At 42.1% G+C, this 14153-nt stretch overlaps 1 protein-coding gene across 7 annotated transcripts in view; it reads left to right on the top strand.

The window, feature by feature from the left end:
* LOC147018294 (arf-GAP with coiled-coil, ANK repeat and PH domain-containing protein 3-like) overlaps nucleotides 1-14153 on the top strand; it is a 192234-nt gene that overhangs the window by 131232 nt on the left and 46849 nt on the right. For all 7 annotated transcript variants that reach the window (XM_085897822.1, XM_085897825.1, XM_085897827.1 and 4 more), the window contains exons 11-12: nucleotides 11666-11775; nucleotides 11866-11917. In XM_085897822.1, the coding sequence (XP_085753948.1) occupies nucleotides 11666-11775; nucleotides 11866-11917 (162 nt within the window). The remainder of the gene's footprint in view (nucleotides 1-11665; nucleotides 11776-11865; nucleotides 11918-14153) is intronic.

The raw sequence follows: 14153 nt of genomic DNA, 5'->3' as shown, positions 1-14153 counted from the left end.
GAGAGAGTGAGAGTCTGAGATTTGTCGAGATTGAAAGACATTTTCTAATTGTTGGACCAGCTTGTGATATTGTCAAGATTTGAAGAGAAAGAATAGGTTGCTGCCTGCCTATTTGAAGGATGAGGGATATCAGGCAAAATGTGGAATCATCAAAATATAGATAAAGGGGATTTTCCATGCAGTTAGGGAGATCATCGTTGAAGATTAGGAATAGGACTGGGCCCAGAACGCTGTCTTGGGGAACTCCAGCCTTAGCAAGGAGAAGAGATGAAAGGATTCCATTGAGAGCCACAAGTTGGCTACGAGAGTGGAGGAAGTTAGTAACCAAAGAGTGTCATCGGCCTTGAATGCGATAGGCAGAGAGTTTTGGGAGCAAGGTGGGATGCCAGACTATATCGAAAACTCGAGATATGTCTCGAGAGACGGTCCTGATATCTGCCATTCAGGGCCTCCGTGTATTATTGGGAGAGGAGGAACATCACGTCCAAGGTAGAGTGACCTTGTCTGGATCCAAATTTCTGATCTGAGATGATGCCGTTAGAGAAAAGGAAAGATTTCATTTCAACTACGATGATGAATTACATGACCTTGAAGACGATAGGAAGTAAGTTAATAGGTCTGTCGTTAAGGGGATCGGTTTGGCTGATTGCAATGATGTTGGCTGATTTCCAAGCAGATGGAAGATGACCGAGGGTAAATGATGGGGTGAAAACAGCAGAAAGAGGATATGCAAGAGCAGCAGAGCAGGTTTTTTGGACAAGTGAGCTGATGCTGTCCGGTGCAGTTGCAGAATCAGAGTTGAGGGTTGCCTGAAACTTCTTCACTTTCTCAGGTACAAAAGACACAGAGTCTCGGAGCAGTTGGTTATGACTGGGACGGGAGGGTAGAGAGTGAAGGGTTGGGGACACAAGATTTGGAAGCAAACACGCAAATGAGGCATTCATCCTTCTCATGAGCGGTGTCGGCTGTGTTGTCATTTGAAGTGAGGGAAGGGATGCATGGGAAGCATACTCCGGAGACAGATTTAACAAGGTGCCAACAACTTTTCTGTGAGGGAGACCATTTTTAAAGTTCAATCATGAGGTTGGACAGATGCTGTCTGGCTCTCCTGAGAGTACACATACATTAAGACTTGTTGCAGTGTTTGTGGAATTAGTTGAAATTGCCTTCAGTCATGTTTGCTTTCCAGGAAGAGAAGACAAGTTATTTCAGAGCAACTGCCTCGGCACAGGATTTGGTGTACCATGGGTGGGATGAAGAGTAGGCGGGATGAAGAGTAGGATGACTGAAGATGAGATGCGATTGATGTGTGCATAAGAGCGATCACGTTGCTGTGGAAGAATTCCCAGGCTGAGTTAATATCAGCAGCAGTCGATAAAAGAGATCTCAGATGTTGACAAGCAGATGATCAGATGAACCAATTGGAGCAGAGAATAGCAGGAGACAAGTTTGTTGTCACAAAGTCCAGATGGGAGGATTTGCCATTGGGAGAAATCCAGGTTGGGAAAGTTCACAGATTGAATCAGTATCATGGAGTCACAGAAGTCCTTTTGCTGAAGTGCCATAGCTGCTGAGAGAGGTACCCACAACCAGTTTGCATGGTGACAATTCAAATCGCCACATATGGGGAGGAGAGAGTTGGGATTCGTGGTTAAAAATTGGTCCGTGTTATCTGCGAGAGAGATGTTGATGAAGTCGTAACTGTTTGGAGGATGGTACAACACACAGAAAAACAAGAGGTTGGAGCGGGGGTGGGGGGAGATGAGGGTAATGGTACTCATGGGGGTTGGTAGGTGGAAGATCAGTGCAATGGCAAAGAGAAATTGAGTTATTGATGTAAAGTACAACTCCCCAGCCAGAGCGGAGTTCAGGCCTATCAAATCAGAGGAGGCAATAGTTGTGGAGAGACACTGACGAGTCAGGGACATCAATAGGATTTTGTTGCACAGCTAATGTTTGGTTTATCAGCAGCAGCCTGGATTTGGAGGTTTGTCAAGTTGAAGTGGATGCTTCACGTGTTTGATGTCCGCTTATTTAGAGACAGGGAAGGAGGCGTAAGAATCATGCAGGATGGCGAGGCGGGGGGGGGGGAGGGAGGCTTTGCAGAGTGAGGGGGATGATTTGAGTGGGTGCGGTTTGGAGTAATCTTTGAAGGGGAGCAATTGAGAGGGTGAGGTGTGGGGGGATACGGAAAGAGGGGACATGAGGTGGATCCATGCTGATTACAAATTTCCAAATTGGACAAACGGAGATAAAGGTCATGGGATGGGTGGTAAGAATTATTGTTGAAGGCACAGAGAAAGGTGGTGCTGTAGTTGCGAGAGGAGGGTTGGTGGACCAAGTTGATAAAGTGGAAAAGACGAAGACCACCCAGCACCAAGCGCTTGGCTGACAAACAGTTTTGGAATCGTGAAGAAGAAGAAGAAGAAGAAGAAGAAGAAGAAGAAGAACATGTGGGGTACCCCTGACAGAAAAATAAGGAAAGTGAAGCATTTAAAAAAGTTTTTAAATGCTTTTAAAGAAAGAAGGAAAAAGCATTTATATTCAATGAAGATTTTGTTTGGAGGTGTTGAGAAAAGTGATAATGAAAGAATGGAGTACAGGAAGTCCAGGCAAGAAGGAAATTAAAGTAGAATGAGATTGTTGTGCAGTGAAAAAAAATAAACTTTTTTTAGGATATCATTGACGAGGTAGAAAATATATACCTGGGAAGAAAGAAGCAAAATGAGGAACACCGCAAAAACAAAGGCTATTTTCAGAATTTTCAGACAGAATTTTCACAGCGGCTATTCGAGGAGTAGGACTTGAACACCATGAAAAGAAATTCGACAACATTGCAGCACAACAAGGTATTATTTAATACAGTAAATTGGGCGAAATACACAAACAGAAACACAGGAACTAATATACAACAGAAAAAAATGGCAAATCTGGTTCAGAAAACTTGGCTTTCATGAAGTGGAAGTGGCAGCTACAGATTCGTCCAACATGTGGAAAAAATCCCTGTACCGGAACGAATGACTCGATGAGAGTTGGGTGAGAGTAAGATAATTACGATAATGAGAGTAAGAGACAGTCAATGGAGTACCAGCCTCAACCTGTCTCCGTCAGATTTTCATCTCTTCCCTCAACAGAAGGGACTCCTTTGTGGAGAACATTTTACTTCCGGCGATGAGGTCGAGGCCGCTGAAGTGCTGGTTAAGTTATCAAGACGCACCGTTCTATCATGATGTCATCATAAAACTACTTAAACGTTGGAATGTTTGGGTCGCAGTGGTGATTATTTTGAGAAATAAATATGCACTATGGTCGGATAAAGGTTGATGTTAGTATCTGTCTTTGTTTCATTCGAATATCTTTACCTATTTTGGAGAAAAATAACAGTGCTGTGCAAAAGTATTAGGACACCATAAAAATGCACATTTGTATTGTCGCATTGGAATATTTTGACAAATAAAAAGTGTTACAAGCCGGTAGGCGACATGGGTGGTCGCTACATAATTGCATACTAGTCATACAGTTTTTGACGGATTGGGCTGAAATTTTTTGACAAAGAGGTTGATTATAGTGCGCATAAAAGCCTGGAAGCCGATTTTTGATTTTCGAATTTATTTTTTTTAGGATTTTTCAAACATTTCAACGTCCCGTTGCTAGGCAACAGTGGCGTCCATAGCAACGGTGCTCAAAAGCATAGAACTAGTTTCTGGTCTGAACCTACTTGTCAAGTTTAATCAAAATCGGTTGACTCCTCTGGCCTCCAGAGCTGTCCATTACATACAAACAAACATACAAACCGGTAGGCGACATGGGTGGTCGCTACATAATTGCATACTAGTCATACAGTTTTTGACGGATCGGGCTGAAATTTTTTGACAAAGAGGTTGATTATAGTGCGCATAAACATTATCTGTTGTCTTGTGTTTAACATTATCTGGGGCAATGCATGGATTTTGAAGAAAATCCTTGCGCATTTGAATCCTCATTTTTGTTGTAGCTGAAAATATGCCGAATCGCCATCCACAGTTCTTGTTGCATGCCAATTGATCGCTTTACTTGTGATGCACGGACTCTGGTTTTTAAAATGACACACTCATAGCTGTGCTTGTTCAAGTTGAGACTCTTGAAAGAACAGTTTGCATTGAAACTTTGCTGCACACCCAAATAATGAGATTTTAGTCATGTCTCTTTTATGTATTTTTACTTTTTTTATGGATTCATGTTTTTTGAAAATGCGATCTGCAAAGAAGCTAATTTTTTTTGAAGAATTTTTTTTTCTTCTTCTTGAGTTTGAGATACATTCACTTAGCAGTACAGGTGGTGTTTTGAACTAGGCCACAGCTGTATGCTAATAGATACATTGTATCTATGGTGTTATACATTGTCTCCCGACACGCATTCCTTTCCTTTCTGTAGTTGTGCTATTTCTCAACCCATTTCTATCAGGGTAGAATATTTCACAAGAAAGCGTTGTTCCTTGCCAGCATGAGTACAGTCATGTTCCTTGCCAGTCCATAATCTGCTGAATGGGGCCTTTTGATAACCGGTCACTATCATTATCTCTTTTATATTGACTTTGGCCATTAATGCTAGCTTCATCTTTTCTTCATGAACATCTTTACAGATCTATAACCTTTGTGGAAATCCTATCGGATTCCATAAAATGGGGGGCTTCAAATTTATTGAGTAATTCAAATGATTCATTTGTTTTAAGTACAGTTCTGTCATTTGGCATTACTATCATGTAACTCACTGTGTTGTGGTTTTGGGTGAAAATAACAGTTTCTAATTATTTTAGAGCCAGAAATATCACCATTTCATTGATGATATCACAGGGATTGATTGAACCTTCTCGCAGTACATCTTGGACGGATGTTTGTATTTTATTTACACTTTCTCCATGATGTGTTGGAAAACAAGTTTCGAGAAGGTTGAAATCAATATTTTTCAACATGATCTCCATCAATGCCAGAAAAGTTCCTTAAACATTTGCCTGTGCATGCCCACATCTTCCAGAAGAGTACATACATGTGAGTGGTGGTTGTCTGGGAAAATATTCTAAATTCTTTTATAAAATAAGCGTGTAATCGGCTGTCATGTCAATTTATATATGCCTTCTTTGAATCTGCCGATTTATAAATATTTTAAAGATCTTGGCCTTTGCAGAGACATGAGACTCCAGTGGGATTGAAGATCAAAAAAAAACAAAAAAAACATTATGTGATTGACCATGAGCTTGAAATGATTACAATTTTTAAGTAACCAGAGTACATGGTGTATTTGTTTTTCTTCTTGTAATCAAAATACTCGTCCACAGGAAACAAGGAAATTTAAGGAACTCGGACACAGGAGGAGGAAATTTGGCCTTGCCTAGTGCTTTTTTAAATCAACACAAAATAAATTCAATCCATATGTTTATTTACTTAATTTCACTGGGGAGGTGAAGTAGTGGGGAGAAGAACAGTCAGGCAGACAAGAGGACATCACCATGATATTTACAAAAAAATTGGGAGGGTGGAGGGTGAAAGGGTGAGAAAATAATAAACACTGACCGCACATTCACGTTTTTGATGAGATCTCTCACTGACATCACTACACATACACAATCACCCATCAATATATATATATATATATATATATATATATATAGTATATATATATATATATATATATATATATATATATATATATATATATATATATATATATATATATATATATATAGTATATATATATATATATATATATATATATATATATATATATATATATATATATCTAACCAGCTAGTTCTGCCAATAATCCTTGTACCCCTCTATCTCCAATACATCTTGGTACTCCCTCTAATCTCTCTCAAAGTTTTCTTTGCAAACGAGAAAGTTTGCAAAGACCCAAAAAAGAATGCAGTGCTATCATGGTACTGCCCAAGAAAAAGGGGCTTCACAGTTGAACCAATCTGCTGTTTCCGCTGAGACCATGTGATGTGTAAACTACTCTGAATGAAAAGACCCTTAACTTACTCCCATCCTAACTCTGCTTGACTTGATCGTTGGCCAAAAGTATACTTCTATAAATGTTTATTTCAGTTTTGCAAACAGGAAATGATCAGAGGGGTCCAAATCTGGTAAACAGATGGGATGTGGAAGGATTCCAAACCTTATTTCCACTGCTTTTGCCGTTTCAGTGTGAAAGAGAGTGCTGACTGCATTGTTCTTAGAGAAGTGAAATTCCCTAACTGAAATCGGTCATTATAATTATTCCCTTGGAATCATAGCTATAACTGAATTTAAGACACGGGGGGGGGGGGGGAATTGAGGTGTTTTTCAGGTCATACTTCAATGTTGTTTGGATTTGTGATTGAGATGGTGAATTCACATTTCTTCCTAAGTTGCAATCTAGACAATAAATATTTTAGCATCTCTTGATGGTCCTCATCAGCATTTTGAAAACCCCTCTTGCAGACACTTGAATTCGCAAGTACTTCATCTTCTTCTTGCGTATGGCAGCTTAGCTGTGGGGGTAGCTATCATTTCTTGGAAGCGCGACTGTGTCGCTGATGCAGTGCCCCTCCACCAGTACACACTGGTACTGATTTCGCCAACCTCGGAAGGATGACAGGCTGAGTCAACACCCTGGTGTATTAATTCAGCAGCCAATGGGCCTTGAACTCAGGACCCTAGGATCCCAAGCCACCACCCTAACCACTAAGCCACCACCAGGCTATATATTCCCAAGTACTGCATTGTGAAGTGTCTTATTGTGTGGATTGTGGAGGTAAGGTAAGAAGTGGTAAGGTATTTCTGGTGTGAGTGGGGGATGTGTGTGCTTTTTGTTGGTGTGTGGCTTGTATGCCTTCTGTTGGTATGTAGTGTGGGTGTTTTCTGTTGGTGTGTGTGTGTGTTTGTGTGAGTGAGTGTGTGTTTTTTCTGTCCTTCATCTCTCTCTTTTTCTTTGTCTATGGAGGGGGTGAATCTTGCAAATAGTTTTTGGAAGGTTCACTTGGCTGTGCCTGGATGGAACAAACAGACAAAGATGGAATCATCAGGAGGAACCTGAATTCCGATTCAGGCTCCTCCTGATGACTCCATCTTTGTCTATTTGTTCCTCCTGATACTCCGGTCCTGGATTTGGTCAGTTATTTGATTACACCTCAGCAGTGGAGGTTGAAGTCAAATTGTCTTTTCCATTTTATCAACATTTTCATCATGATGCAGTTGTGATGTTCCCACTCCTTGGTTCATCTTTCACCCCTTATTTTCTTGCTTGTAGTAAATGCTGTACCTTGTCATTATGTTGATTAAAAATGAACATCCTCAGCTAAAGTATTGCTGCGGCTCTGCGAAGCCAGCACTCATCCGAGGCAATGGCATCCAACATATAGTGATCCTGAGACAGTTATTTCATTGGTATTAATTTAGTTAGCCCTTTCCACATGACTCGTGGATACAAGGGACAACATACTTTGTGGAGGGCTTTGTTAGGTCTTCAACCCCCTATCATTTCACTTGATCCCTTTATTTCACACACGAACCCTGCAATGCATGCAAGTGCACCACAGGATGGACAGTGACGTCATGAGGATATGCTGTAGTGCCCTCTTTCAAACCACGCACCATTTCCTTTTCAAACGGCATGCCATAAACCAGCCAACTCCTCATCTCAGACCCTCACCATGCACACCACGACGCTACAATGCTCAACATGATGACTACAAACGCCTCCTACAATTCCACGCAACAACCTATGACCAACCTCTTCACCACAAACACCACAACCGTGACCAACCACTTTGACCTCATCACCACAACTCCCTCAACCACTCCCAATGCTTCAACACCTTCACCACAAACGCCACAGCACTTCCTCTACCTCACTACAACCGCTATAAACCACCCTCACCACAACCGCTAATGAAGGACATTAGGAGCCAGGGTATTTTGGCGTATAACTTGAAGCGCAAATGTGCGCCGGGGCTTTTTCAATGATGTCAGGGTAGCCTTGGTGCTTTGCTAGATAGCAACACTCAAACAGAGTCCAGTGCATGTTCGTGTCCTGGGAGCATTGTTGAAAACCCTCGGCCAATGTAAATTACAGAGCTGTGTCGTGTGGCCAGGCTGAGAAGCAACTGAGGCCATTTTCGACTCCAGAGTCTGGCGGAGTGTGACTACGGCTTGGGCTAATGCATATGTGCAAATGGGGATCTCAGAAATGCCAAGAGGGTCTTTTGATCCACATTTTGGCCCCTCCTCCACTCTGGGCTCTAAAAAAGAGCACATCAGGAAAGTCTCTACGGACCTTCGTCCAGAGCCTTTGCTCAGCCGAGCATCATCTGAGCTGAGTGCAGCGCAAATGAGCGAAGCAAGCAGAATGGAGCGAGCCTTGCCGGGTCATCCCCTGATCATCAGAGCTTGCGATTGATGGCGTTCAACAGTCATTATCATTAATCATACACATACAGACTTTCTTACACGCGCCCTGTTAAGCGATCTCTCACACATTTTTTCTCCATCGATTTGCACAAACAAGCATTACCGATTCGCACCTTCATACGTCCTCTTTTGCAGCATGCTGCACTACATTTTACACCTCCCATTCACACACCGTAGACGCCCTAGTTTTCTTTCCTCCTCCCCCCAAGAGATTGGGTTGCGGAGGTCTATTGACCATGCCGCTGATACAACGAGGTCGCCGACACCTCAACTGCTTCTCTTTTTGAACTCTCTCGCTTCCTTGGGTGTGTGTGTCTGTGTGCGTGTGTGTGTGATGGCACCTGTTATGTTGGCATAATATAAGATTGTACAAGGTTATATCGGGTTAACTCTGCTCTGTGTCCTCTTTCTTTTTGTAAATATTTGCATTTCTTTTGCCTCACTCACAAATTCCTTGCTTTCCCCTGCTGTGCATTTTGTGAATAAACCCCTTTTTAATATGCCACAAACTTTCCTCACCCTTGTGTTTAAATAAATTGATTGTTATAAATGTACCCAGTTCATTTCATCTTTTCCTTCATTGGTCCAGCATGGTCTGCACATCAGTTCAGCCGGGAAGTTATACCCCACCGGATTTGCTCTTGTTAGCCAGCACACACTCATTGTATCGCTCGGCAGTAATCCGAGTGTGCGCTGAGGGTACGTGACCCTAGTTGACCGGCCGTCCACAGGTAAGCTATCACGCGAATTAGTGCAACCCTGCCCGGATTGGCTGTGCCAATTGGCGTTCATGGTTGCCTGGCAACCTGCTGATACCTGGAGTTATCTGTGCCCGGCAGACTCAGGACTGGTCATTTGAGAGGGACCCGAGTGTTCCCCCTCTTGTCGTGTCTTTAATCACCCTAACAGCACCTCAAACCCAAAGTCCGAAACAGTATTAACCATATTGTATAAATTTCAATTGAATTTGGGCCTTTCTTTGTGACGTGATTATTTCCTGGCTTAATTACCTCCACCACCGAAGGCGGATGGAGGTGTTGTTTTCACCCCTGTCTGTCTGTCTGTTTGTTTGTTTGTCTGTCTGTCTGAGCAGGATATCTCAAACAATAATGGATGGATTTGGATGAAATTTGGTGGACAGGTTTGGTGTTTGATAAGGACGAATTGATTAGATTCTGGTGATGATCTGGATCCGGATTCAAGACTTTTAAAATTTTAAAATGATTCTTCACCATTGAGAGATGGTGCCAACAACGATATATAGCAGGATATTTCAAAATGCTGCGGATGGATTATGACAAAACTTGGTGGATGGGTTGGGTAGGTGGCGAGAACAAGCCGATTAGATTTGGGTTTGTGACGAGGACGAAAGGTCAGATCTGCATATGGACCAATCAGTGGGATACAAAACGTAAACCGTTCAGCCTGGTGTAGGTATGCGCTCCACCGAGTGGCATTCTAGTTACCTCCACCACCTAAAGTGGATGGAGGTTATGTGTTCACCCCTGTCTGTTTGTCTGTGAGCAAGATATCTCAAGAAGTTGTAGATGGATTTGGATGAAATTTGGTGGGTCGGTTGGGTGTGTGACAAAAAGGAATTGATTTGATTTTAGTAAAGATCTGGATCCCGATCCGATAATTTTTTTTTTTTAAATGATTCTTCACAATTGAGTGATGAAACTAAAAGTTATACATAGCATGTCTCAAAACATTATGAGCAGATTCAGACAAACTTAGTGGACAGTTTGGGTGTGTGACAAGGATATATTGATTCGATTTTGCTGACGATACGAATCTGCATGCTGATCCAATAATTTATTATTTTTTTAAAAAAGTGATTGTTCACCATTGAGAGATGTGGCCAAAACAACATAGAGCAGGATATTTCAATAAGTTGTGAACGAGTTATGACAAAACTTTGTGGATGAATCAGTTTGATGACAAGAACAAGCCAATTATATTTTGCTTTTGGTTCGGATCCAGATCTGGCCTATTAGTGGGATGCAAAATGTAAACTCTTGAGCCTGGTTTTCAAATGTATCCATTTCTGATAATATGAGTGACCATTTATTTGTAAGCAGGGTTTTTACAAGAGTTTCAAAAGTAAGAATGTAGGGGCAGGGGGAGGGGGGGGACAAGAGGTTTAATTCATGCAACAAAAGTCTTTCAATGCTATATCAATAGGAATGGATCAAAATCTACTTGTCATGTTTCATATTGGCTTAAAGGAGAGAGTGACATTAAGAGGGTTAAGGGTGCACCCTGAACTCTCTCTCATATGGGATAAAAAAAAACAATATTTAAGGGTGATACTTCAACTACACACCAACATAGTGAGATGTACAGTCATTTGTACCGCCTGTCACAAATGACGAGCAAGGCGATACAAACGCAGAAGATTGAAAGGGTAACGGCAGTTGTGTGCACTGAGGCACGTCAATGAAGTTCGAGCCTGCCAGCTACCTCTTGGTTGCCTGCCAACCAATGGAAGAACGACAACCTCCATGAGGCCAAGATTCGCTGCAATAGTGTTGGTGAGGCCAAGATGGAAGGCAAATCACAGCAGAGATCTCGCTTGTTGGCTGGAGAAAGCAATAGGAGAAGTTTGTGGCTGGAAGAAATGAAAAGGCATCAGGAAAAAGAAGGGGAAATTTTGGCTGTGCCTCAGAGGAGCAGGTTGAGTGGATACAGATGGTTGGACCTTCAGGAAAAAGGGGATAAAAATGGTGTTTGTTTGAAGAGTTTGTTTTATTTTCTGTTCTTACCTCAAGTCTGCAGCTGCTGAGTTACAAACAAGCGATTGAAGCTTGATTGTTGTTCTAATTCCTATTGAGAACAGAATTTAATGGGGCAAATATAGGGCAACATTTTCACCTTTGCATTCTCTTGGTAAGAGCCAAAGCTTCTCCTGTGTGCGCTGCTTTTCGAGCGGTTTCCTTGCCAACTGTGGATTGCACTAATTGCTTCGATGCTGTCTTCGCCAACCATGATGTTTTTCTTCTCTTTTTTTTTTTCTCCTGACCTTAAAAACAAGCTGTACACATTTCAAATAGTCCTTCAAGCTCTCGTGTGTTTTGTTCGGCCCTGAATGTGGTCATCATCTTCAGATTTTATAAAATCACTCTGCATGTGTTTTGGACTGTTGGTGTTAAAATAAAGATTTTTTTTTAAAAACATTAAGATTTGGGAGCTTGAGCTTGCGGATATGATTGCGGAACTGAGTGTTGTGTGCACTGCAGGAGATAGCCGATGATGGTAAGATGGATGTGAACTTGGACTCTTTGACTGGCATCGTGATGGAGGGATACCTGTATAAACGGGCCAGCAATGCCTTTAAAACTTGGAACAGGTGAGTGCCTGACATCTCGTCACAGGTTGTCAAAATAATTTTGCTCTGGTCATCCAATAATGATATTGTTGCCCTTGCTTTGTTTTCCAGGCGCTGGTTTTCCATCCAGAATAATCAACTGGTGTATCAGAAAAAACTCAAAGTGAGTCCTGTATAACTGTCACGAGATAATAATATATGTTGTTAGACAATGGAACTTTAGTCGTGGCTGTTCTTCGTAGAAGATCTATGTTGTCCGGCATCGAGCGAACGATGGAAATGGTGCTGCCGGATCTCATTACTACAACCATATACCGAGCGAAGGGATTTGCAGCAGAATGATGTTTTCTAATTCTCCAATTGCGTGTCTAAGTCCTGCCGTGATTGGGCAATCATTCTGACGAGTGTGCACTATGCCTCTACAAATCAACATGACGCACTTGGTTAGTGCACACCCTGATTCAATCCGTGAGTTCTTGGCCAATTCTCAGCAAGATGTACATTGTTGAAAACATTGCGGTGCTCTGGATGTGACATTCAGCGAAGGTGACTCAATTGAAATTGAAGGAAGCCGACAGCCTGGATGTGAATACTGATTGCCCACCACGCTGCTTGCCAATAACAAACCTCCTCCATCTCCTGTATATTCTACACACACAGCACGTTTCGTGCTCATGCCTCGAAAGCTTTGCTGTTTCTGCGAGGTCCTTGGGGTCCTGAGACCGCTTTGGAATACAAGTATTTGATGTAATACGTGGCCCGGAAAAAATGTCCAAAATCTGCCAGACAGACTCACCGGTCTGATTTTAAATCTTTACACATTTCCTGAACTCGAATTTCTTGAAAAGAGAAGGCCACTCTTGTTTGACTTGTCGAGAACCAAATGCCGGCCAATGTTTTGCAATAGTTCTGTTAGTTCTACATGAATAAAATTTACATCACGTCTATCGGTGAATGTATGACAATAATCTATTGATGACTATAACAACAATGCAACTATGGATCATTCGCTCATCTACGACGAAGTCGATAAGGACTGTTGGAGCCATGTGTTGTACTTCAGTCAGCCAGTCAGTCTTACCTTTCGTCAGGCAATGTGGGTCTATTCCCCCCACCCCTTTTTTATTTTTATTTTTGCTTTCTCCCGACTCAACGGATCGTTTTGAAACTCGGCATGATGATTCATGATGTTGATGTGCAAAAATTAATGGAGCCCTCTTTAGTTCCATCCAGGACGTGATGAGACGATTCACGAATTAACTCGAAATGTGATCGGTGTTTGTATGTCCATCACATATTGTGAGAGTCTTTCATCAATGTTTCCTCGTTATTTCCTTTTAACGTCTTAATCCTCTTAATTTAACCTCTGAATTTAATTTGATCTTAATCATTATTTCGTTTAACCTCTTCTTTTAATTTGATCTTGATCATTATTGAATTTAATATCATTATTAAATGTAAACTCTTAATTTCATTAATGCCCTCTTGCTTTGAAGAACTGGAAAGAAAGGTTGGGGTGGGGGTAGAGAGGGGACAGTTGTTTTACTCCTTTTACTCTTTGTCCTTTGAAGACCCTTTGACACTTTGGACCCCTTTAGACTCCGTAAGAGCCTCTAAGACCCTTTAGAATGCTAAAACCCTTTACAACCTTGAGACCCTGAAGATCCCTTAGACCCCTAATACCATTTAAGACCCTTTAAGAACGTTTTGACCCTTTAAAACCCGAAGACCCTTTATAACACTGAGACACCCATTAGAATCCTATGGCCATTTAAGACCCATAAGATCTCTCTCTCTCTCTCTCTCTCTCTCTCTCTCTCTCTCTCTCTCTCTCTCTCTCTCTCTCTCTCTCTCTCTCTCTCTCTCTCTCTCTCTCTCTCTCTCCCCCTCTCTCTCTCTCTCTGTGCCAGGTGCAGCCTTATGGCTGCTGGTTACATCATTGGTTAGGGATGCGGCTATGCCGCTGATGCAGTGTCCCTATTACCTGTACACTGGTACTCATTTTACCGACCTCAGAAGGATGACAGGCTGAGTCAACCCCACCTGGTATTAATTCAGTGGCCAACGGGGCTGAAACTCAGGACCCTAGGATCCTAAGTCAGCCACCCTACCCGCAAAGCCAACACCAGGCTATATAAGATCCTTGAGAACCTCAGATTACCTTTTGACCCTTTTGAACTCTTCTTTGTCAGGTCAGGCCAGATTAGATCTGTGACTTCCGACAGGTACCATGTAAACCTGTACTAACCTGTTTCATAGTCGGGTTGTCGGATAATAAACTGTCTACCCCACCAGGTTTCCTGGTGAGGAGGATGTATGATATGGACACCCAGCAGGATTGAAAACAAAACCTGTCAAACGTTGAAGGAGCTCCTTGTGAGCCAACGGCCATCCATATC

Source organism: Eptatretus burgeri, chromosome 10 (assembly GCF_056783735.1).
Source record: "Eptatretus burgeri isolate ZD-2024b chromosome 10, Ebu_testis_v1, whole genome shotgun sequence".
Lineage (NCBI taxonomy): Eukaryota > Metazoa > Chordata > Myxini > Myxiniformes > Myxinidae > Eptatretus > Eptatretus burgeri.
The sequence above is the reverse complement of the archived record's forward strand: the minus strand, read 5'-3'. Positions and strand labels throughout refer to the sequence as shown.